The 22,678-nt window shown below is 38.9% G+C and overlaps 1 protein-coding gene across 1 annotated transcript in view; it reads right to left on the bottom strand.

Moving 5' to 3' along the window:
- Positions 1 to 22,350, bottom strand: part of LOC115124492 (sodium-dependent lysophosphatidylcholine symporter 1-B-like) — a 43,861-nt gene extending 21,511 nt beyond the window's left edge. The window contains exons 1-2 of the mRNA XM_065018157.1: positions 22,267 to 22,350; positions 21,970 to 22,083 (exon numbers count right to left, since the gene is read on the bottom strand). Of these exons, the coding sequence (XP_064874229.1) occupies positions 21,970 to 22,083; positions 22,267 to 22,350 (198 nt within the window). The remainder of the gene's footprint in view (positions 1 to 21,969; positions 22,084 to 22,266) is intronic.
- Between the last annotated feature and the right edge of the window lie 328 nt (positions 22,351 to 22,678).

Below are 22,678 nucleotides of genomic sequence, written 5' to 3'. Positions count from 1 at the left end.
GCTGGTCTGTCATATTATAATAGAGATGAGTAGATCTAGCTGGTCTGTCATAATATAATAGAGAGATAGTAGATCCAGCTGGTCTGTCATATTATAATAGAGACATGAGACAGTAGATCTAGCTGGTCTGTCATGATTATAATAGAGACAGTAGATCTAGCTGGTCTGTCATAATATAATAGAGACAGTAGATCTAGCTGGTCTGTCATAATTATAATAGAGACAGTAGATCTAGCTGGTCTGTCATAATATAATAGAGACAGTAGATCTAGCTGGTCTGTCATAATATAATGAGACAGTAGATCTAGCTGGTCTCATGTATAATAGGGGCAGCAGATCTGTGGTTTGTCTAATATAATAGAGACAGTAGATCTAGCTGGTCATCGCAACATAATAGAATAGTAGATCTAGCAGGTCTGTCATAACATAATAGAGACAGTAGACAAGCTGGTCTGTCATAATATAATAGAGACAGTAGATCTAGCTGGTCTGTCATATTATAATAGCTGCAGTAGATCTAGCTGGTCTGTCATATTATAATAGAGACAGTAGATCTAGCTATTCTATGTAATATAATAGAGACATAGAGACAGTAGATCTAGCTAGTCTTTCATAATATAATAGAGACAGTATATCTAGCTGGTCTGTAATAATATAATAGAGACAGCAGATCTAGCTAATCTGTCATAATATAATAGAGACAGTAGATCTAGCTGGTCTGGCTCATGTATTATAATAGAGACAGTAGATCTAGCTGGTACTTGTCCTAATATAATAGAGACAGTAGATCTAGCAGGTCTGTCATAATATAATAGAGACAGTAGATCTAGCTGCGTCTGGTCATAATATAATAGAGACAGCAGATCTAGCTTGTCTGTCATAATATAATAGAGACAGTAGATCTTAGTTAGTCTGTCATATAATAATAGAGACAGTAGATCTAGCTGGTCTGTCCTAATATAATAGAGACAGTAGATCTAGCAGGTCTGTCATAATATAATAGAGACAGTAGATCTAGCTGGTCTGTCATAATATAATAGAGACAGCAGATCTAGCTGGTCTGTCATAATATAATAGAGACAGCAGATCTAGCTGGTCTGTCCTAATATAATAGAGACAGTAGATCTAGCTGGTTTGTCCTAATATAATAGAGACAGTAGATCTAGCTGGTCTGTCATAATATCATAGAGGCAGTAGATCTAGTTACTCTGTCATAATATAATAGAGACAGTAGATCTAGCTGGTCTGTCATATTATAATAGAGACAGTAGATCTAGCTAGTCTGTCATATTATAATAGAGACAGTAGATCTAGCTAGTCTGTCATAATATAATAGAGATAGTAGATCAAGCTGGTCTGTCATAATATAATAGCGACAGTAGATCTAGCTGGTCTGTCATATTATAATAGAGACAGTAGATCTAGCTGGTCTATCATAATATAATAGAGACATAGAGACAGTAGATCTAGCTAGTCTTTAATAATATAATAGAGACAGTATATCGATCTGGTCTGTAATAATATAATAGAGACAGCAGATCTAGCTGGTCTGTCATAATATAATAGAGACAGTAGAACTATCTGGTCTGTCATATTATAATAGAGACAGTATAGCTGGTCTGACATAATAGAGACAGATTAGCTGGTCTGTCATAATATAATAGAGACAGTAGATCTAGCTGGTCTGTCATAATATATAGAGACAGTAGATCTAGCTGGTCTGTCATAACATAATAGAGACAGTTAGACTTATCTGGTCTGTCATAATTTAATAGAGACCGTAGATCAAGCTGGTCTGTCATAATACAATAGAGCCAGTAGATCTAGATGCTCTTTCATATTATAATAGAGACAGTATATCTAGCTGGTCTGTCATAATATAATAGAGACAGTAGATCTAGCTGGCCTGTCATAATATAATCAAGATAGTAGATCTAGCAGGTCTGTCATAATATAATAGAGACAGTAGATATAGCAGGTCTGTCATAATATAATAGAGACAGTAGATATAGCTGGTCTGTCATAATATAATAGAGACAGTAGATCTAGCTGGTCTGTCATAATATAATAGAGACAGTAGATCTAGCTGGTCTGTCATAATATAGTAGAGACAATATATCTAGCTGGTCTGTCATACTATAATAGAGACAGTAGATCTAGCTGGTCTGTCATTATATAATAGAGACAGTATATCTAGCTGGTCTGTCATAATATAATAGAGACTGTAGATCTAGCTGGTCTGTCATATTATATTAGAGACAGTAGGTCTAGCTGGTCTGTCATAATATAATAGAGACAGTAGATCTAGCTGGTCTATCATAATATAATAGAGACATAGAGACAGTAGATCTAGCTAGTCTTTAATAATATAATAGAGACAGTATATCGATCTGGTCTGTAATAATATAATAGAGACAGCAGATCTAGCTGGTCTGTCATAATATAATAGAGACAGTAGAACTATCTGGTCTGTCATAATATAATAGAGACAGTAGAACTATCTGGTCTGTCATATTATAATAGAGACAGTAGATCTAGCTGGTCTGTCATTTTATAATAGAGACAGTAGATCTAGCTGGTCTGTCATAATATAATAGAGACAGTAGATCTAGCTGGTCTGTCATAACATAATAGAGACATTAGATCTATCTGGTCTGTCATAATTTAATAGAGACCGTAGATCAAGCTGGTCTGTCATAATACAATAGAGACAGTAGATCTAGATGCTCTTTCATATTATAATAGAGACAGTATATCTAGCAGGTCTGTCATAATATAATAGAGACAGTAGATCTAGCTGGCCTGTCATAATATAATCAAGATAGTAGATCTAGCAGGTCTGTCATAATATAATAGAGACAGTAGATATAGCAGGTCTGTCATAATATAATAGAGACAGTAGATATAGCTGGTCTGTCATAATATAATAGAGACAGTAGATCTAGCTGGTCTGTCATAATATAATAGAGACAGTAGATCTAGCTGGTCTGTCATAATATAGTAGAGACAATATATCTAGCTGGTCTGTCATACTATAATAGAGACAGCAGATGTAGCTGGTCTGTCATTATATAATAGAGACAGTATATCTAGCTGGTCTGTCATAATATAATAGAGACTGTAGATCTAGCTGGTCTGTCATATTATATTAGAGACAGTAGGTCTAGCTGGTCTGTCATAATATAATAGAGACAGTAGATCTAGCTGAGTCTGTCATAATATAAAGAGACAGTAGATCTAGCTGGTCTGTCATAATATAATAGAAAGAGTAGATCTAGTTGCTCTGTCATAATATAATAGAGACAGTAGATCTAGCTGGTCTGTCATATTATAATATAGACAGTAGATCTAGCTGGTCTGTCATTTTATAATAGAGACAGTAGATCTAGCTGGTCTGTCATAATATAATAGAGACAGTAGGTCTAGCTGGTCTGTCATAATATAATAGAGACAGTAGATCTAGCTGGTCTGTCATATTATAATATAGACAGTAGATCTAGCTGGTCTGTCATATTATATTAGAGACAGTAGGTCTAGCTGGTCTGTCATAATATAATAGAGACAGTAGATCTAGCTGGTCTGTCTTAATATAATAGAAACAGTAGATCTAGTTGCTCTGTCATAATATAATAGAAACAGTAGATCTAGCTGGTCTGTCATTTTAAAATAGAGACAGTAGATCTAGCTGGTCTGTCATATTATAATATAGACAGTAGATCTAGCTGGTCTGTCATTTTATAATAGAGACAGTAGATCTAGCTGGTCTGTCATATTATAATAGAGACAGTAGATCTAGCTGGTCTGTCATAATATAATAGAGACAGTAGATCTAGCTGGTCTGTCATACTATAATAGAGACAGTAGATCTAGCTGGTCTGTCATAATATAATAGAGACATTAGATCTATCTGGTCTGTCATAATATAATAGAGACCGTAGATCAAGCTGGTCTGTCATAACACAATAGAGACAGTAGATCTAGCTGGTCTGTCATATTATAATAGAGACAGTAGATCTAGCTGGTCTGTCATAATATAATAGAGACAGTAGATCTAGCTGGTCTGTCATACTATAATAGAGACAGTAGATCTAGCTGGTCTGTCATACTATAATAGAGACAGCAAATCTAGCTGGTCTGTCATTATATAATAGAGACAGTATATCTAGCTGGTCTGTCATAATATAATAGAGACTGTAGATCTAGCTGGTCTGTCATATTATATTAGAGACAGTAGGTCTAGCTGGTCTGTCATAATATAGTAGAGACAATATATCTAGCTGGTCTGTCATACTATAATAGAGACAGCAGATGTAGCTGGTCTGTCATTATATAATAGAGACAGTATATCTAGCTGGTCTGTCATAATATAATAGAGACTGTAGATCTAGCTGGTCTGTCATATTATATTAGAGACAGTAGGTCTAGCTGGTCTGTCATAATATAATAGAGACAGTAGATCTAGCTGGTCTGTCTTAATATAATAGAGACAGTAGATCTAGCTGGTCTGTCATAATATAATAGAAACGGTAGATCTAGTTGCTCTGTCATAATATAATAGAAACAGTAGATCTAGTTGCTCTGTCATAATATAATAGAGACAGTAGATCTAGCTGGTCTGTCATGTTATAATAGAGACAGTCGATCTAGCTGGTCTGTCATATTATAATATAGACAGTAGATCTAGCTGGTCTGTCATAATATAATAGAGACAGTAGATCTAGCTCGTCTGTCATATTATAATAGAGACAGTAGATCTAGCTGGTCTGTCATAATCTAATAAAGACAGCAGATCTAGCTGATCTGTCATAATATAATAGAGACGGTAGATCTAACTGGTCTGTCATAATATAATAGACACAGTAGATCTAGCTGGTCTGTCATAATATAATAGAGACAGTAGATCTAGCTGGTCTCTCATAATCTAATAAAGACAGCAGATCTAGCTGGTATGTCATAATATAATAGAGACAGCAGATCTAGCTGGTCTGTCATAATATAATAGACACAGTAGATCTAGCTGGTCTGTCATAATATAATAGAGACAGTAGATCTAGCTGGCATGTTATATATTAAAATAGAAACAGTAGAACTAGCTGGTCTGTCATAATATAATAGAGACAGTCGATCTAGCTGGTCTGTCATATTATAATAGAGACAGTCTATCTAGCTGGTCTGTCATATTATAATAGAGACAGTAGATCTAGCTGGTCTCTCATAATCTAATAAAGACAGCAGATCTAGATGGTCTGTCATAATATAATAGAGACAGTAGTTCTAGCTCGTCTGTCATAATATAATAGAGACAGTAGATCTAGCTGGTCTGTCATAATCTAATAAAGACAGCAGATCTAGCTGGACTGTCAAAATATAATAGAGACAGTAGTTCTAGCTCGTCTGTCATAATATAATAGAGACAGTATATCTAGCTCGTCTGTCGTAATATAATAGAGACAGTAGATCTAGCTGGTCTGTCATAATATAATAGAGACAGCAGATCTAGCTGGTCTGTCATAATATAATAGAGACAGTCTATCTAGCTGGTCTGTCATATTATAATAGAGACAGTAGATCTAGCTGGTCTTTCATGATGTAATAAAGACAGTAGATCTAGCTGGTCTGTCATAATATAATAGACACAGTAGATCTAGCTGGTCTGTCATAATATAATAGACACAGTAGATCTAGCTGGTCTGTCATAATATAATAGAGACAGGAGATCTAGCTGGTCTGTCATAATATAATAGAGACAGTAGATCTAGCTGGCATGTTATATATTAAAATAGAAACAGTAGAACTAGCTGGTCTGTCATAATATAATAGAGACAGTAGATCTAGCTGGTCTGTCATAATATAATAGAGACGGTAGATCTAACTGGTCTGTCATAATATAATAGAGACAGTAGATCTAGCTGGTCTGTCATAATATAATAGAGACAGTAGATCTAGCTGGTCTGTCATAATATAATAGAGACAGTCGATCTAGCTCGTCTGTCATATTATAATAGAGACAGTAGATCTAGTTGCTCTGTCATAATATAATAGAGACAGTAGATCTAGCTGGTCTGTCATAATATAATAGAGACAGTCGATCTAGCTCGTCTGTCATATTATAATAGAGACAGTCGATCTAGCTCGTCTGTCATATTATAATAGAGACAGTAGATCTAACTGGTCTGTCATAATATAATAGAGACAGTAGATCTAGCTGGTCTGTCATAATATAATAGAGACAGTAGATCTAGCTGGTCTGTCATAATATAATAGAGACAGTCGATCTAGCTGGTCTGTCATATTATAATAGAGACATTAGATCTAGCTGGTCTTTCATGATGTAATAAATACAGTAGATCTAGCTGGTCTGTCATAATATAATAGACACAGTAGATCTAGCTGGTCTGTCATAATATAATAGACACAGTAGATCTAGCTGGTCTGTCATAATATAATAGAGACAGGAGATCTAGCTGGTCTGTCATAATATAATAGAGACAGTAGATCTAGCTGGCATGTTATATATTAAAATAGAAACAGTAGAACTAGCTGGTCTGTCATAATATAATAGAGACAGTAGATCTAGCTGGTCTCTCATAATATAATAGAGACAGTAGATCTAGCTGGTCTGTCATAATATAATAGAGACAGTCAATCTAGCTGGTCTGTCATATTATAATAGAGACAGTATATCTAGCTGGTCTTTCATAATGTAATAGAGATAGTAGATCTAGCTGGTCTGTCATAATAATAGAGACAGTAGATCTAGCTGGTCTGTCATAATATAATAGAGACAGTAGATCTAGCTGGTCTGTCATAATATAATAGAGACAGTCAATCTAGCTGGTCTGTCATATTATAATAGAGACAGTAGATCTAGCTGGTCTTTCATGATGTAATAGAGACAGTAGATCTAGCTGGTCTGTCATAATATAATAGAGACAGGAGATCTAGCTGGTCTGTCATAATATAATAGAGACAGTAGATCTAGCTCATCTGTCATAATATAATAGAGACAGTAGATCTAGCTCGTCTGTCATATTATAATAGAGACAGTCGATCTAGCTCGTCTGTCATATTATAATAGAGACAGTAGATCTAACTGGTCTGTCATATTATAATAGAGACAGTCGATCTAGCTCGTCTGTCATATTATAATAGAGACAGTAGATCTAACTGGTCTGTCATAATATAATAGAGACAGTAGATCTAGCTGGTCTGTCATAATATAATAGAGACAGTCGATCTACCTCGTCTGTCATATTATAACAGAGACAGTAGATCTAGCTGGTCTCTCATAATCTAATAAAGACAGCAGATCTAGCTGGTCTGTCATAATATAATAGACACAGTAGATCTAGCTGTTCTGTCATAATATAATAGAGACAGTAGATCTAGCTGGCATGTTATATATTAAAATAGAAACAGTAGAACTAGCTGGTCTGTCATATTATAATAGAGACATTAGATCTAGCTGGTCTTTCATGATGTAATAAATACAGTAGATCTAGCTGGTCTGTCATAATATAATAGACACAGTAGATCTAGCTGGTCTGTCATAATATAATAGAGACAGGAGATCTAGCTGGTCTGTCATAATATAATAGAGACAGTAGATCTAGCTGGCATGTTATATATTAAAATAGAAACAGTAGAACTAGCTGGTCTGTCATAATATAATAGAGACAGTAGATCTAGCTGGTCTCTCATAATATAATAGAGACAGTAGATCTAGCTGGTCTGTCATAATATAATAGAGACAGTCAATCTAGCTGGTCTGTCATATTATAATAGAGACAGTATATCTAGCTGGTCTTTCATAATGTAATAGAGATAGTAGATCTAGCTGGTCTGTCATAATAATAGAGACAGTAGATCTAGCTGGTCTGTCATAATATAATAGAGACAGTAGATCTAGCTGGTCTGTCATAATATAATAGAGACAGTCAATCTAGCTGGTCTGTCATATTATAATAGAGACAGTAGATCTAGCTGGTCTTTCATGATGTAATAGAGACAGTAGATCTAGCTGGTCTGTCATAATATAATAGAGACAGGAGATCTAGCTGGTCTGTCATAATATAATAGAGACAGTAGATCTAGCTCATCTGTCATAATATAATAGAGACAGTAGATCTAGCTCGTCTGTCATATTATAATAGAGACAGTCGATCTAGCTCGTCTGTCATATTATAATAGAGACAGTAGATCTAACTGGTCTGTCATAATATAATAGAGACAGTAGATCTAGCTGGTCTGTCATAATATAATAGAGACAGTCGATCTAGCTCGTCTGTCATATTATAACAGAGACAGTAGATCTAGCTGGTCTCTCATAATCTAATAAAGACAGCAGATCTAGCTGGTCTGTCATAATATAACAGAGACAGTAGATCTAGCTGGTCTCTCATAATCTAATAAAGACAGCAGATCTAGCTGTTCTGTCATAATATAATAGAGACAGTAGATCTAGCTGGCATGTTATATATTAAAATAGAAACAGTAGAACTAGCTGGTCTGTCATAATATAATAGAGACAGTCGATCTAGCTGGTCTGTCATATTATAATAGAGACATTAGATCTAGCTGGTCTTTCATGATGTAATAAATACAGTAGATCTAGCTGGTCTGTCATAATATAATAGACACAGTAGATCTAGCTGGTCTGTCATAATATAATAGAGACAGGAGATCTAGCTGGTCTGTCATAATATAATAGAGACAGTAGATCTAGCTGGCATGTTATATATTAAAATAGAAACAGTAGAACTAGCTGGTCTGTCATAATATAATAGAGACAGTAGATCTAGCTGGTCTCTCATAATATAATAGAGACAGTAGATCTAGCTGGTCTGTCATAATATAATAGAGACAGTCAATCTAGCTGGTCTGTCATATTATAATAGAGACAGTATATCTAGCTGGTCTTTCATAATGTAATAGAGATAGTAGATCTAGCTGGTCTGTCATAATAATAGAGACAGTAGATCTAGCTGGTCTGTCATAATATAATAGAGACAGTAGATCTAGCTGGTCTGTCATAATATAATAGAGACAGTCAATCTAGCTGGTCTGTCATATTATAATAGAGACAGTAGATCTAGCTGGTCTTTCATGATGTAATAGAGACAGTAGATCTAGCTGGTCTGTCATAATATAATAGAGACAGGAGATCTAGCTGGTCTGTCATAATATAATAGAGACAGTAGATCTAGCTCATCTGTCATAATATAATAGAGACAGTAGATCTAGCTTGTCTGTCATAATATAATAGAGACAGTATATCTAGCTGGTCTGTCATAATATAATAGAGAGAGTAGATCTAGCTGGTATGTCATAATATAATAGAGAGAGTAGATCTAGCTTGTATGTCATAATATAATAGAGACAGTATATCTAGCTGGTCTGTCATAATATCATAGAGACAGTAGATCTAGCTGGTCTGTCATAATATAATAGAGACAGTAGATCTATCTGGTCTGTCATAATATAATAGAGACAGTCAATCTAGCTGGTCTGTCATATTATAATAGAGACAGTATATCTAGCTGGTCTTTCATAATGTAATAGAGATAGTAGATCTAGCTGGTCTGTCATAATATAATAGAGACAGTAGATCTAGCTTGTCTGTCATAATATAATAGAGACAGTAGATCTAGCTGGTCTGTCATAATATAATAGAGACAGTAGATCTAGCTGGTCTGTCATAATATAATAGAGACAGTCTATCTAGCTGGTCTGTCGTAATATAATAGAGACAGTAGATCTAGCTGGTCTGTCATAATATAATAGAGACAGTAGATCTAGCTGGTCTGTCATAATATAATAGAGACAGTAGATCTAGCTGGTCTGTCATAATATAATAGAGACAGTCTATCTAGCTGGTCTGTCGTAATATAATAGAGACAGTAGATCTAGCTGGTCTGTCATAATATAATAGAGACGGTAGATCTAACTGGTCTGTCATAATATAATAGAGACACTAGTTCTAGCTCGTCTGTCATAATATAATAGAGACAGTATATCTAGCTGGTCTGTCGTAATATAATAGAGACAGTAGATCTAGCTGGTCTGTCATAATATAATAGAGACAGCAGATCTAGCTGGTCTGTCATAATATAATAGAGACAGTAGATCTAGCTGGTCTCTCATAATCTAATAAAGACAGCAGATCTAGCTGGTCTGTCATAATATAATAGAGACGGTAGATCTAACTGGTCTGTCATAATATAATAGAGACAGTAGATCTAGCTGGTCTGTCATAATATAATAGAGACAGTCGATCTAGCTCGTCTGTCATATTATAATAGAGACAGTAGATCTAGCTGGACTGTCATAATATAATAGAGAGAGTAGTTCTAGCTCGTCTGTCATAATATAATAGAGACAGTATATCTAGCTGGTCTGTCGTAATATAATAGAGACAGTAGATCTAGCTGGTCTGTCATAATATAATAGAGACAGCAGATCTAGCTGGTCTGTCATAATATAATATAGACAGTAGATCTAGCTGGTCTGTCATAATATAATAGAGACAGTCGATCTAGCTCGTCTGTCATATTATAATAGAGACAGTAGATCTAGCTGGTCTTTCATGATGTAATAAAGACAGTAGATCTAGCTGGTCTGTCATAATATAATAGAGACAGGAGATCTAGCTGGTCTGTCATAATATAATAGACACAGTAGATCTAGCTGGTCTGTCATAATACAATAGACACAGTAGATCTAACTGGTCTGTCATAATATAATAGAGACAGGAGATCTAGCTGGTCTGTCATAATATAATAGAGACAGTAGATCTAGCTGGTCTGTCATAATATAATAGAAACAGTAGATCTAGCTGGTCTGTCATAATATAATAGAGACAGTAGATCTAGCTGGCATGTTATATATTAAAATAGAAACAGTAGAACTAGCGGGTCTGTCATAATATAATAGAGACAGTAGATCTAGCTGGTCTCTCATAATCTAATAGAGACAGTAGATCTAGCTGGTCTGTCATAATATAATAGAGACAGTAGATCTAGCTGGTCTGTCATAATATAAAAGAGACAGTCAATCTAGCTGGTCTGTCATATTATAATAGAGACAGTATATCTAGCTGGTCTTTCATAATGTAATAGAGATAGTAGATCTAGCTGGTCTGTCATAATATAATAGAGACAGTAGATCTAGCTGGTCTGTCATAATATAATAGAGACAGTATGTCACGGTTCATGAATCCACTGCCTCCTTTTCCTTTTCTCTCTCTCTCTCTCTCTCTCTCTCTCTCTCTCTCCCGTGTTTGTGTGCGCATGGTTCCCAATCTCGGCCTGATTGTCTGCGCCAGCTGGAATCACTTATCTTCCCTTTATATGTTCTGTAACCAGTGTTTCTTGTTGTCAGATCGTTGTTACTTCCCTGAGGTTGTGTCGTGTGTCCGTACTCATCTCTCGCCGCCCTTGTGTGGATTATCTGCTGTGCTCCTTCCTACCCATCCGGACACTCTCACCTGGGTTTCTCAGCACGCTCACATAGGAGGATGCGCCCTAGTCCCTGGGTCGGATTCCGTCTGAGTACAGTCTGTCTGTCCTGTTGCTGCTGTAACCTGTATTCATTAAACCATCGTTGCTTGCATCTTGCATCCGCCTCTGTATTGTTACACAGTAGATCTAGCTGGTCTGTCATAATATAATAGAGACAGTCAATCTAGCTGGTCTGTCATATTATAATAGAGACAGTAGATCTAGCTGGTCTTTCATGATGTAATAGAGACAGTAGATCTAGCTGGTCTGTCATAATATAATAGAGACAGGAGATCTAGCTGGTCTGTCATAATATAATAGAGACAGTAGATCTAGCTCATCTGTCATAATATAATAGAGACAGTAGATCTAGCTTGTCTGTCATAATATAATAGAGACAGTAGATCTAGCTGGTCTGTAATAATATAATAGTGACAGTATATCTAGCTGGTCTGTCATAATATAATAGAGAGAGTATATCTAGCTGGTATGTTATATATTATAATAGAACAGTAGATCTAGCTGGTCTGTCATAATATAATAGAGACAGTAGATCTAGCTGGTCTGTCATAATATAATATAGACAGTAGATCTAGCTGGTCTGTCATAATATAATAGAGACAGTAGATCTAGCTGGCATGTTATATATTAAAATAGAAACAGTAGAACTAGCTGGTCTGTCATAATATAATAGAGGCAGTAGATCTAGCTGGTCTCTCATAATCTAATAGAGACAGTAGATCTAGCTGGTCTGTCATAATATAATAGAGACAGTAGATCTAGCTGGTCTGTCATAATATAATAGAGACAGTCAATCTAGCTGGTCTGTCATATTATAATAGAGACAGTATATCTAGCTGGTCTTTCATAATGTAATAGAGATAGTAGATCTAGCTGGTCTGTCATAATATAATAGAGACAGTAGATCTAGCTGGTCTGTCATAATATAATAGAGACAGTAGATCTAGCTGGTCTGTCATAATATAATAGAGACAGTCAATCTAGCTGGTCTGTCATATTATAATAGAGACAGTAGATCTAGCTGGTCTTTCATGATGTAATAGAGACAGTAGATCTAGCTGGTCTGTCATAATATAATAGAGACAGGAGATCTAGCTGGTCTGTCATAATATAATAGAGACAGTAGATCTAGCTGGTCTGTCAAATTATAATAGAGACAGTAGATCTAGCTGGTCTTTCATGATGTAATAGAGACAGTAGATCTAGCTTGTCTGTCATAATATAATAGAGACAGTAGATCTAGCTGGTCTGTAATAATATAATAGTGACAGTATATCTAGCTGGTCTGTCATAATATAATAGAGAGAGTAGATCTAGCTGGTATGTTATATATTATAATAGAACAGTAGATCTAGCTGGTCTGTCCTAATATAATAGAGACAGTAGATCTAGCAGGTCTGTCATAATATAATAGAGACAGTAGATCTAGCTGGTCTGTCATAATATAATAGAGACAGTAGATCTAGCTGGTCTGTCATAATATAATAGAGACAGTCTATCTAGCTGGTCTGTCATATTATAATAGAGACAGTAGATCTAGCTGGTCTTTCATGATGTAATAGAGACAGTAGATCTAGCTGGTCTGTCATAATATAATAGAGACAGGAGATCTAGCTGGTCTGTCATAATATAATAGAGACAGTAGATCTAGCTGGTCTGTCATAATATAATAGAGACAGTCAATCTAGCTGGTCTGTCATATTATAATAGAGACAGTAGATCTAGCTGGTCTTTCATGATGTAATAGAGACAGTAGATCTAGCTGGTCTGTCATAATATAATAGAGACAGTAGATCTAGCTGGTCTGTCATAATATAATAGAGACAGTAGATCTAGCTGGTCTGTAATAATATAATAGTGACAGTATATATAGCTGGTCTGTCATAATATAATAGAGAGAGTAGATCTAGCTGGTATGTTATATATTATAATAGAACAGTAGATCTAGCTGGTCTGTCCTAATATAATAGAGACAGTAGATCTAGCAGGTCTGTCATAATATAATAGAGACAGTAGATCTAGCTGGTCTGTCATAATATAATAGAGACAGTAGATCTAGCTGGTCTGTCATAATATAATAGAGACAGTCTATCTAGCTGGTCTGTCATATTATAATAGAGACAGTAGATCTAGCTGGTCTTTCATGATGTAATAGAGACAGTAGATCTAGCTGGTCTGTCATAATATAATAGAGACAGGAGATCTAGCTGGTCTGTCATAATATAATAGACACAGTAGATCTAGCTGGTCTGTCATAATATAATAGACACAGTAGATCTAGCTGGTCTGTCATAATATAATAGAGACAGGAGATCTAGCTGGTCTGTCATAATATAATAGAGACAGTAGATCTAGCTGGTCTGTCATAATATAATAGAAACAGTAGATCTAGCTGGTCTGTCATAATCTAATAAAGACAGCAGATCTAGCTGGTCTGTCATAATATAATAGAGACGGTAGATCTAACTGGTCTGTCATAATATAATAGAGACAGTAGTTCTAGCTCGTCTGTCATAATATAATAGAGACAGTATATCTAGCTGGTCTTTCATAATGTAATAGAGATAGTAGATCTAGCTGGTCTGTCATAATATAATAGAGACAGTAGATCTAGCTGGTCTGTGATAATATAATAGAGACAGTAGATCTAGCTGGTCTGTCATATTATAATAGAGACAGTAGATCTAGCTTGTCTGTCATAATATAATAGAGACAGTAGATCTAGCTGGTCTGTAATAATATAATAGAGACAGTATATCTAGCTGGTCTGTCATAATATAATAGAGAGAGTAGATCTAGCTGGTATGTTATATATTATAATAGAAACAGTAGATCTAGCTGGTCTGTCATAATATAATAGAGACAGTAGATCTAGCTGGTCTGTCATAATATAAAAGAGACAGTAGATCTAGCTCGTCTGTCATAATATAATAGAGACAGTAGATCTAGCTGGTCTGTCATAATATAATAGAGACAGTCTATCTAGCTGGTCTGTCATAATATAATAGAGACAGTCTATCTAGCTGGTCTGTCATAATATAATAGAGACAGCAGATCTAGCTGGTCTGTCATAATATAATAGAGACAGTAGATCTAGCTGGTCTGTCATAATATAATAGAGACAGTCTATCTAGCTGGTCTGTCATATTATAATAGAGACAGTAGATCTAGCTGGTCTTTCATGATGTAATAGAGACAGTAGATCTAGCTGGTCTGTCATAATATAATAGAGACAGGAGATCTAGCTGGTCTGTCATAATATAATAGACACAGTAGATCTAGCTGGTCTGTCATAATATAATAGACACAGTAGATCTAGCTGGTCTGTCATAATATAATAGAGACAGGAGATCTAGCTGGTCTGTCATAATATAATACACACAGTAGATCGAGCTGGTCTGTCATAATATAATAGACACAGTAGATCTAGCTGGTCTGTCATAATATAATAGAGACAGGAGATCTAGCTGGTCTGTCATAATATAATAGAGACAGTAGATCTAGCTGGTCTGTCATAATATAATAGAAACAGTAGATCTAGCTGGTCTGTCATAATATAATAGAGACAGTAGATCTAGCTGGCATGTTATATATTAAAATAGAAACAGTAGAACTAGCTGGTCTGTCATAATATAATAGAGACAGTAGATCTAGCTGGTCTGTCATAATATAATAGAGACAGTAGATCTAGCTGGTCTCTCATAATCTAATAAAGACAGTAGATCTAGCTGGTCTCTCATAATATAATAGAGACAGTCGATCTAGCTCTTCTGTCATATTATAATAGAGACAGTAGATCTAGCTCGTCTGTCATAATATAATAGAGACAGTAGATCTAGCTGGTTTGTCATATTATCATAGAGACAGTAGATCTAGCTGGTCTGTCATAATATAATAGAGACAGTAGATCTAGCTGGTCTGTCATAATATAATAGAGACAGTATATCTAGCTGCTCTGTCATAATATAATAGAGACAGTAGATCTAGCTGGTATGTTATATATTATAATAGAAACAGTAGATCTAGCTGATCTGTCATAATATAATAGAGACAGTCAATCTAGCTGGTCTGTCATATTATAATAGAGACAGTAGATCTATCTGGTCTTTCATGATGTAATAGAGACAGTATATCTAGCTGGTCTGTCATAATATAATAGAGACAGTAGATCTAGCTTGTCTGTCATAATATAATAGACACAGTAGATCTAGCTGGTCTGTCATAATATAATAGAGACAGTAGATCTAGCTGGTCTGTCATAATATAATAGAGACAGTCGATCTAGCTCTTCTGTCATATTATAATAGAGACAGTAGATCTAGCTGGTCTGTCATAATATAATAGAGACAATAGTTCTAGCTCGTCTGTCATAATATAATAGAGACAGTATATCTAGCTGGTCTTTCATAATGTAATAGAGACAGTAGATCTAGCTGGTCTGTCATAATATAATAGAGACATGAGATCTAGCTGGTCTGTCATAATATAATAGAGACAGAATATCTAGCTGGTCTGTCATATTACAATAGAGACAGTAGATCTAGCTGGTCTGTCATAATATAATAGAGACAGTAGATCTAGCTGGTCTGTAATAATATAATAGAGACAGTAGATCTAGCTGGTCTGTCATAATATAATAGAGAGAGCAGATCTAGCTTGTCTGTCATAATATAATAGAGACAGTAGATCTAGCTGGTCTGTCATAATATAATAGAGACAGTAGATCTAGCTGGTCTGTCATAATATAATAGATCAGTAGATCTAGCTCGTCTGTCATATTATAATAGCGACAGTAGATCTAGCTGGTCAGTCATATTATAATAGAGACAGTAGATCTAGCTGGTCTTTCATAATATAAGAGAGACAGTAGATCTAGCTGGTCTGTCATAATATAATAGAGACAGTAGATCTAGCTGGTCTGTCATAATATAATAGAGACAGTATATCTAGCTGGTCTGTCATAATATAATAGAGACAGTAGATCTAGCTGGTCTGTCATAATATAATAGAGACAGTAGATCTAGCTGGTCTGTCATAATATAATAGAGACAGTATATCTAGCTGGTCTGTCATAATATAATAGAGACAGTATATCTAGCTGGTCTGTCATAATATAATAGAGACAGTAGATCTAGCTCGTCTGTCATATTATAATAGCGACAGTAGATCTAGCTGGTCTTTCATAATATAATAGAGAAGATAGATCCTGCTGGTCAGTCATAATATAATAGAGACAGTAGATCTAGCTGGTCTGTCATAATATAATAGAGACACTAGATGTAGCTGGTTTGTCATAATATAATAGAGACAGTAGATCTAGCTGGTCTGTCATAATATAATAGAGAGAGCAGATCTAGCTGGTCTGTCAAAATATAATAGAGACAGTAGATCTAGCTGGTCTGTCAAAATATAATAGAGACAGTAGATCTAGCTCCCTGCCCCTGCCCCTACTCTGACCACACCCCTCCCTTGCCCTGCCCCTACTCTGACCACACCCCTCCCTTGCCCTGCCCCTACTCTCACCACACCCCTCCCTTGCCCTGCCCCTGTCTCTACTCTGACCACACCTCTCCCTTGCCCTATCTCTACTCTGACCACCCCCCTCCCTTGCCCTGCCCCTACTCTTACCACCCCCCTCCCTTGCCCTGCCCCTACTCTGAGCACAACCCTCCCTTGCCCTGTCTCTACTCTGACCATCCCCTCCCTTGCCCTGCCCCTGTCTCTACTCTGACCACACCCTCCCTTGCCCTGCCCCTGTCTCTACTCTGAGCACAACCCTCCCTTGCCCTGCCCCTGTCTCTACTCTGACACACCCCTCCCTTGTCCTGCCCCTGTCTCTACTCTGACACACCCCTCCCTTGTCCTGCCCCTGTCTCTACTCTGACCACACCCCTCCCTTGTCCTGCCCCTGTCTCTACTCTGACCACACCCTCCCTTGTCCTGCCCCTGTCTCTACTCTTACCACACCCCTCCCTTGTCCGGTCTCTACTCTGACCACCCCCTTCCTTGCCCTGCCCCTGTCTCTACTCTGACCACCCCCCTCCCTTGCCCTGCCCCTGTCTCTACTCTGACCACACCCCTCCCTTGCTCTGCCCCTGCCCCTACTCTGACCACCCCCTCCCTTGCCCTGCCCCTGTCTCTACTCTGACCACACCCCTCCCTTGCTCTGCCCCTGCCCCTACTCTGAACACCCCCTCCCTTGCCCTGCCCCTGTCTCTACTCCTACCACACCCCTCCCTTGTCCGGTCTCTACTCTTACCACACCTCTCCCTGCCCTGTCTCTACTCTGACACACCCCTCCCTTGTCCTGCCCCTGTCTCTACTCTGACACACCCCTCCCTTGTCCTGCCCCTGTCTCTACTCTGACCACACCCTCCCTTGCCCTGCCCCTGTCTCTACTCTTACCACACCCCTCCCTTGTCCGGTCTCTACTCTGACCACCCCCTTCCTTGCCCTGCCCCTGTCTCTACTCTGACCACCCCACTCCCTTGCCCTGCCCCTGTCTCTACTCTGACCACACCCCTCCCTTGCTCTGCCCCATCCCCTACTCTGACCACCCCCTCCCTTGCCCTGCCCCTGTCTCTACTCTTACCACACCCCTCCCTTGCTCTGCCCCTGTCTCTACTCTGACCACACCGCTGCCTTGCCCTGCACCTACTCTGACCACACCCCTCCCTTGCCCTGCCCCTACTCTGACCACACCCCTCCTTGCCCTGCCCCTACTCTGACCACACCCCTCCCTTGCCCTGCCCCTACTCTGACCACCCCCTCCCTTGCCCTGCCCCTACTCTGACCACACCCCACCCTTGCCCTGCCCCTACTCTGACCACACCCATCCCTTGTCCGGTCTCTACTCTGACCACACCCCCTCCCTTGCCCTGCCCCTACTCTGACCACACCCCTCACTTGCCCTGCCCCTGTCTCTACTCTGTCCACACCTCCCTTGCCCTGTCTCTACTCTGACCACACCCCTCCCTTGCCCTGCCCCTACTCTGACCACACCCCACCCTTGCCCTGCCCCTGTCTCTAGTCTGACCACACCCCTCCCTTGCCCTGCCCCTACTCTGACCACACCCCTCCCTTGCCCTGCCCCTACTCTGACCACACCCCTCCCTTGCCCTGCCCCTGCCTCTACTCATTAGCACCATGACTATCTAAGCAGCAGTTTCTCCCTCCAGCCTCCCTTATTTCTGGTGATAGATCGGGGAGTCTAACATGTTTCCTTTCCATGTTGAGCGTGACTGACAAGTGAGTACCTTTCATGATTGTAGCAAATGTATAAAATTATACTGTTAAAAGAACCAGTGTATGTACAGCATCCCACCAGTCCTGTATATAAGATAAATCCACATTTGGTTTTTAAATCTAAATTATTATTATTTTTTTTTGCATTTGTCATTCATGCTTGTATGTGAATAACTAACATGTTTAACTTTGTCCTTGTATTTTTTTCCCCTCTTTAGTAAAACACAACCTTTCCCCTTGTGCTCCTGTGTTTTGTGTAATAAAACCCCCCCAAACTGTGGATTTTCCTGTTTCATCTCATTTCATCTGCTTTTCTTATTAATGCATCGTGTTGTCACTTTGAACTCTGAACCCCAATCAAACATCCTTATACAGTCCCCTTTTTCTATAGTTACACAGCAATGCACACTGGCCATTTATAGGCCCCTTTCAAACATAAACATTGCCCTATATAATCTGCAATATGCTGCTGGTATGGACGCTGGATATCCAATCTCTCCCACTGATTTGGAATGAAGACCTGTGATTTCTCCTAATGCACCGGATCTAAATCTAATCTTTCATTACTCTAGGGATGACTGGTTAGCTGTCTGGTAGTCTTTCATTACTCTAGGGATGACTGGTTAGCTGTCTGGTAGTCTTTCATTACTCTAGGGGTGACTGGTTAGCTGTCTGGTAGTCTTTCATTACACTGGAGATGACTGGTTAGCTGTATATGGTAGTCTCTCATTACTCTAGGGGTGACTGGTTAGCTGTCTGGTTGTCTTTCATTACTCTAGGGGTGACTGGTTAGCTGTCTGGTAGTCTCTCATTACTCTAGGGATGACTGGTTATCTGTATATGGTAGTCTTTCATTACTCTAGGGATGACTGGTTAGCTGTCTGGTAGTCTCTCATTACTCTAGGGATGACTGGTTAGCTGTATATGGTAGTCTCTCATTACTCTAGGGATGACTGGTTAGCTGTCTGGTAGTCTCTCATTACTCTAGGGATGACTGGTTAGCTGTCCGGTTCTCTCTCATTAATCTAGGGATGACTGGTTAGCTGTCTGGTAGTCTCTCATTACTCTAGGGATGACTGGTTAGCTGTCTGGTAGTCTCTCATTACTCTAGGGCAGGGCAGGGGGGGCTTTTGTTACATCAGCTGTACATCACATTGATGGGAAATTTCCTTAATGAATTCTGACAGACAAAAGCACAATACTGCATCAATTAGTATAACATTTATTAAATAACTACTTCGAACACCCGTTCAGATCACTTTCTGGCACGGATATCAAAAGATATACAACTTTTACTTACATATATTTACATTATGCACAGGAGATGTGTGTGTGTGTGTGTGTGTATACAAGGCATTGTTAAAGCTCTGTGTGGAAGTAAGTTATATTAAAAAATGATTATTGTTTTAGAGCCTAAAACACGTTTGCCTTCTACTGCCTTGAGTCGAACAGGAAGGTCATCGCCAAACATATTCATCAAAACAAAAAAATAAACAAAAATAAAAACAAGACAACAATAAACATGAACTAATGTGACTAAACACATTTCAGATAATTACCATTAGCTCCTGTCTTGGGCCAATCAGTGTAATTTTGTAAAATGTCAGATCTCTATGGCAAGAGGCATCATTCACCCAAGTTTAATCCACAAATCGTCCCAGTGCTGTCAGATAGCGTGTGACAAATGACAAATAGACAGATCCACACTCCCCTCACGGATATCATTGTGTGGTACAATGACAAGTTTTTCCCATTGTATGAGACTGATCAGGTAGAAATGGAGACGTCTGGTAACCGAAGTTGGATTAGTCTTCTCTCTAACCACTGTTGGCACACAAGATGTCCACTAGCTCTGGTCCAGGGCACTAGACCGTTCCTCTAACTAGGACCAGAGCTAGGAGACCACTAGAGAGACTAAATCAAACACTATAATTGTCTGTAAATATATAAACCGTATGTATAACATAACTTTGTTAATAAACTGAACAAACAATAGAAATGTGTTGATCTCATGTTTCATGAGCTGAAATTAAAAGATCCCAGAAACTTTCCTACATTTGTCTACAAATGTGTTTACATCCTTAGTTAGTGAGCATTTTATCCTTTGTCAAGATAATCCATCCACCTGACAGGTGTGGCATATCAAGAAAGCTGATTTAAACAGCATGATCACTACACAGGTGCACTTTGTGCTGGGCACAATAAAAAGGTCACTCTAAAATGTGCAGTTTTGTCACAACGACACAATGCCACAGATGTCTCAAGTTGACGGAGTGTGCAATTGGCAGGCTGACTGCAGAAATGTCCACCAGGGTTGTTGACAAATAATTGAAATGTTCATTTTTCTACCGTAAACCTTTCGCAGTACGTCCAACCAGCCTCACAACCGCAGACCAAGCAGGCCCAGAACCTCCACATCCGTCTTCTTCACCTGCGGGATTGTCTGACACCAGCCACCCAGACAGCAGATGAAACTGTGGGATCGTCTGACACCAGCCACCCAGACAGCTGATGAAACTGTGGGATCGTCTGAGACCAGCCACCCAGACAGCTGATGAAACTGTGGGATCGTCTGACACCAGCCACCCAGACAGCTGATGAAACTGTGGGATCGTCTGACACCAGCCACCCAGACAGCTGATGAAACTGTGGGATCGTCTGAGACCAGCCACCCAGACAGCTGATGAAACTGTGGGATCGTCTGACACCAGCCACCCAGACAGCTGATGAAACTGTGGGATCGTCTGAGACCAGCCACCCAGACAGCTGATGAAACTGTGGGATCGTCTGAGACCAGCCACCCAGACAGCTGATGAAACTGTGGGATCGTCTGAGACCAGCCACCCAGACAGCTGATGAAACTGTGGGATCGTCTGACACCAGCCACCCAGACAGCTGATGAAACTGTGGGATCGTCTGAGACCAGCCACCCAGACAGCTGATGAAACTGTGGGATCGTCTGAGACCAGCCACCCAGACAGCTGATGAAACTGTGGGATCGTCTGACACCAGCCACCCAGACAGCTGATGAAACTGTGGGATCGTCTGACACCAGCCACCCAGACAGCTGATGAAACTGTGGGATCGTCTGAGACCAGCTACCCAGACAGCTGATGAAACTGTGGGTTTGCACAACCAACTCATTTCTGCACAAACTGTCAGAAACCATCTCAGGGAAGCTCATCTGCGTGCTCGTCGTCCTCACCGGGGGGTCTTGACCTGACTGCAGTTTGGTGTCGTAAACGAATTCAGTTGGAAAATGCTCCCCTTCGATGGCTGCTAGAGAAGTGTGCTCTTCATGGATGAATCCTGGTTTCAACTGTAACAGGCAGATGCCAGACAGCGTATATGGCGTTGTGTGGGGCGAGCGGTTTGCTGATGTCAACGTTGTGAACAGAATGCCCCATGGTGGCGGTGGTGTTATGGTATGGGACAGGCATAAACGAGAGACAACGAACATAAGTCCATTTTACCGATGGCAAATCTGAATGCATAGAGATACAGTGATGAGATCCTGAGGCCCATTGTCGTGCCATTCATCCGCCGCCATCACCTCATGTTTCACCACGATAATGCACAGCACCATGTCGCAGGATCAGTACACACAATTCCTGGAAGCTGAAAATGTCCCAGTTCTTCCATGTCCTGCATACTAACCAGACATGTCAACCCATTGAGCATGTTTGGGATGCTCTGGATCTACGTGTACGACAGCGTGTTCCAGTTCCCGCCAATATCCATAAACTTCCGACAGCCATTGAAGAGGAGTGGGACGACATTCCACAGGCCACAATCAACAGCCTGATCAAGAAGGAGATGTGTCGCGCTGCATGAAGCAAATACCGGTCACTCCGAATACTGACTGGTTTCCTGATCCACGCCTCTACCTTTTTGTTGTTGTTGATATGTGACCA

Source organism: Oncorhynchus nerka, linkage group LG4, assembly GCF_034236695.1.
Source record: "Oncorhynchus nerka isolate Pitt River linkage group LG4, Oner_Uvic_2.0, whole genome shotgun sequence".
Classification (NCBI taxonomy): Eukaryota; Metazoa; Chordata; class Actinopteri; order Salmoniformes; family Salmonidae; genus Oncorhynchus; species Oncorhynchus nerka.
This window is presented reverse-complemented; position numbering and strand designations above follow the sequence as displayed.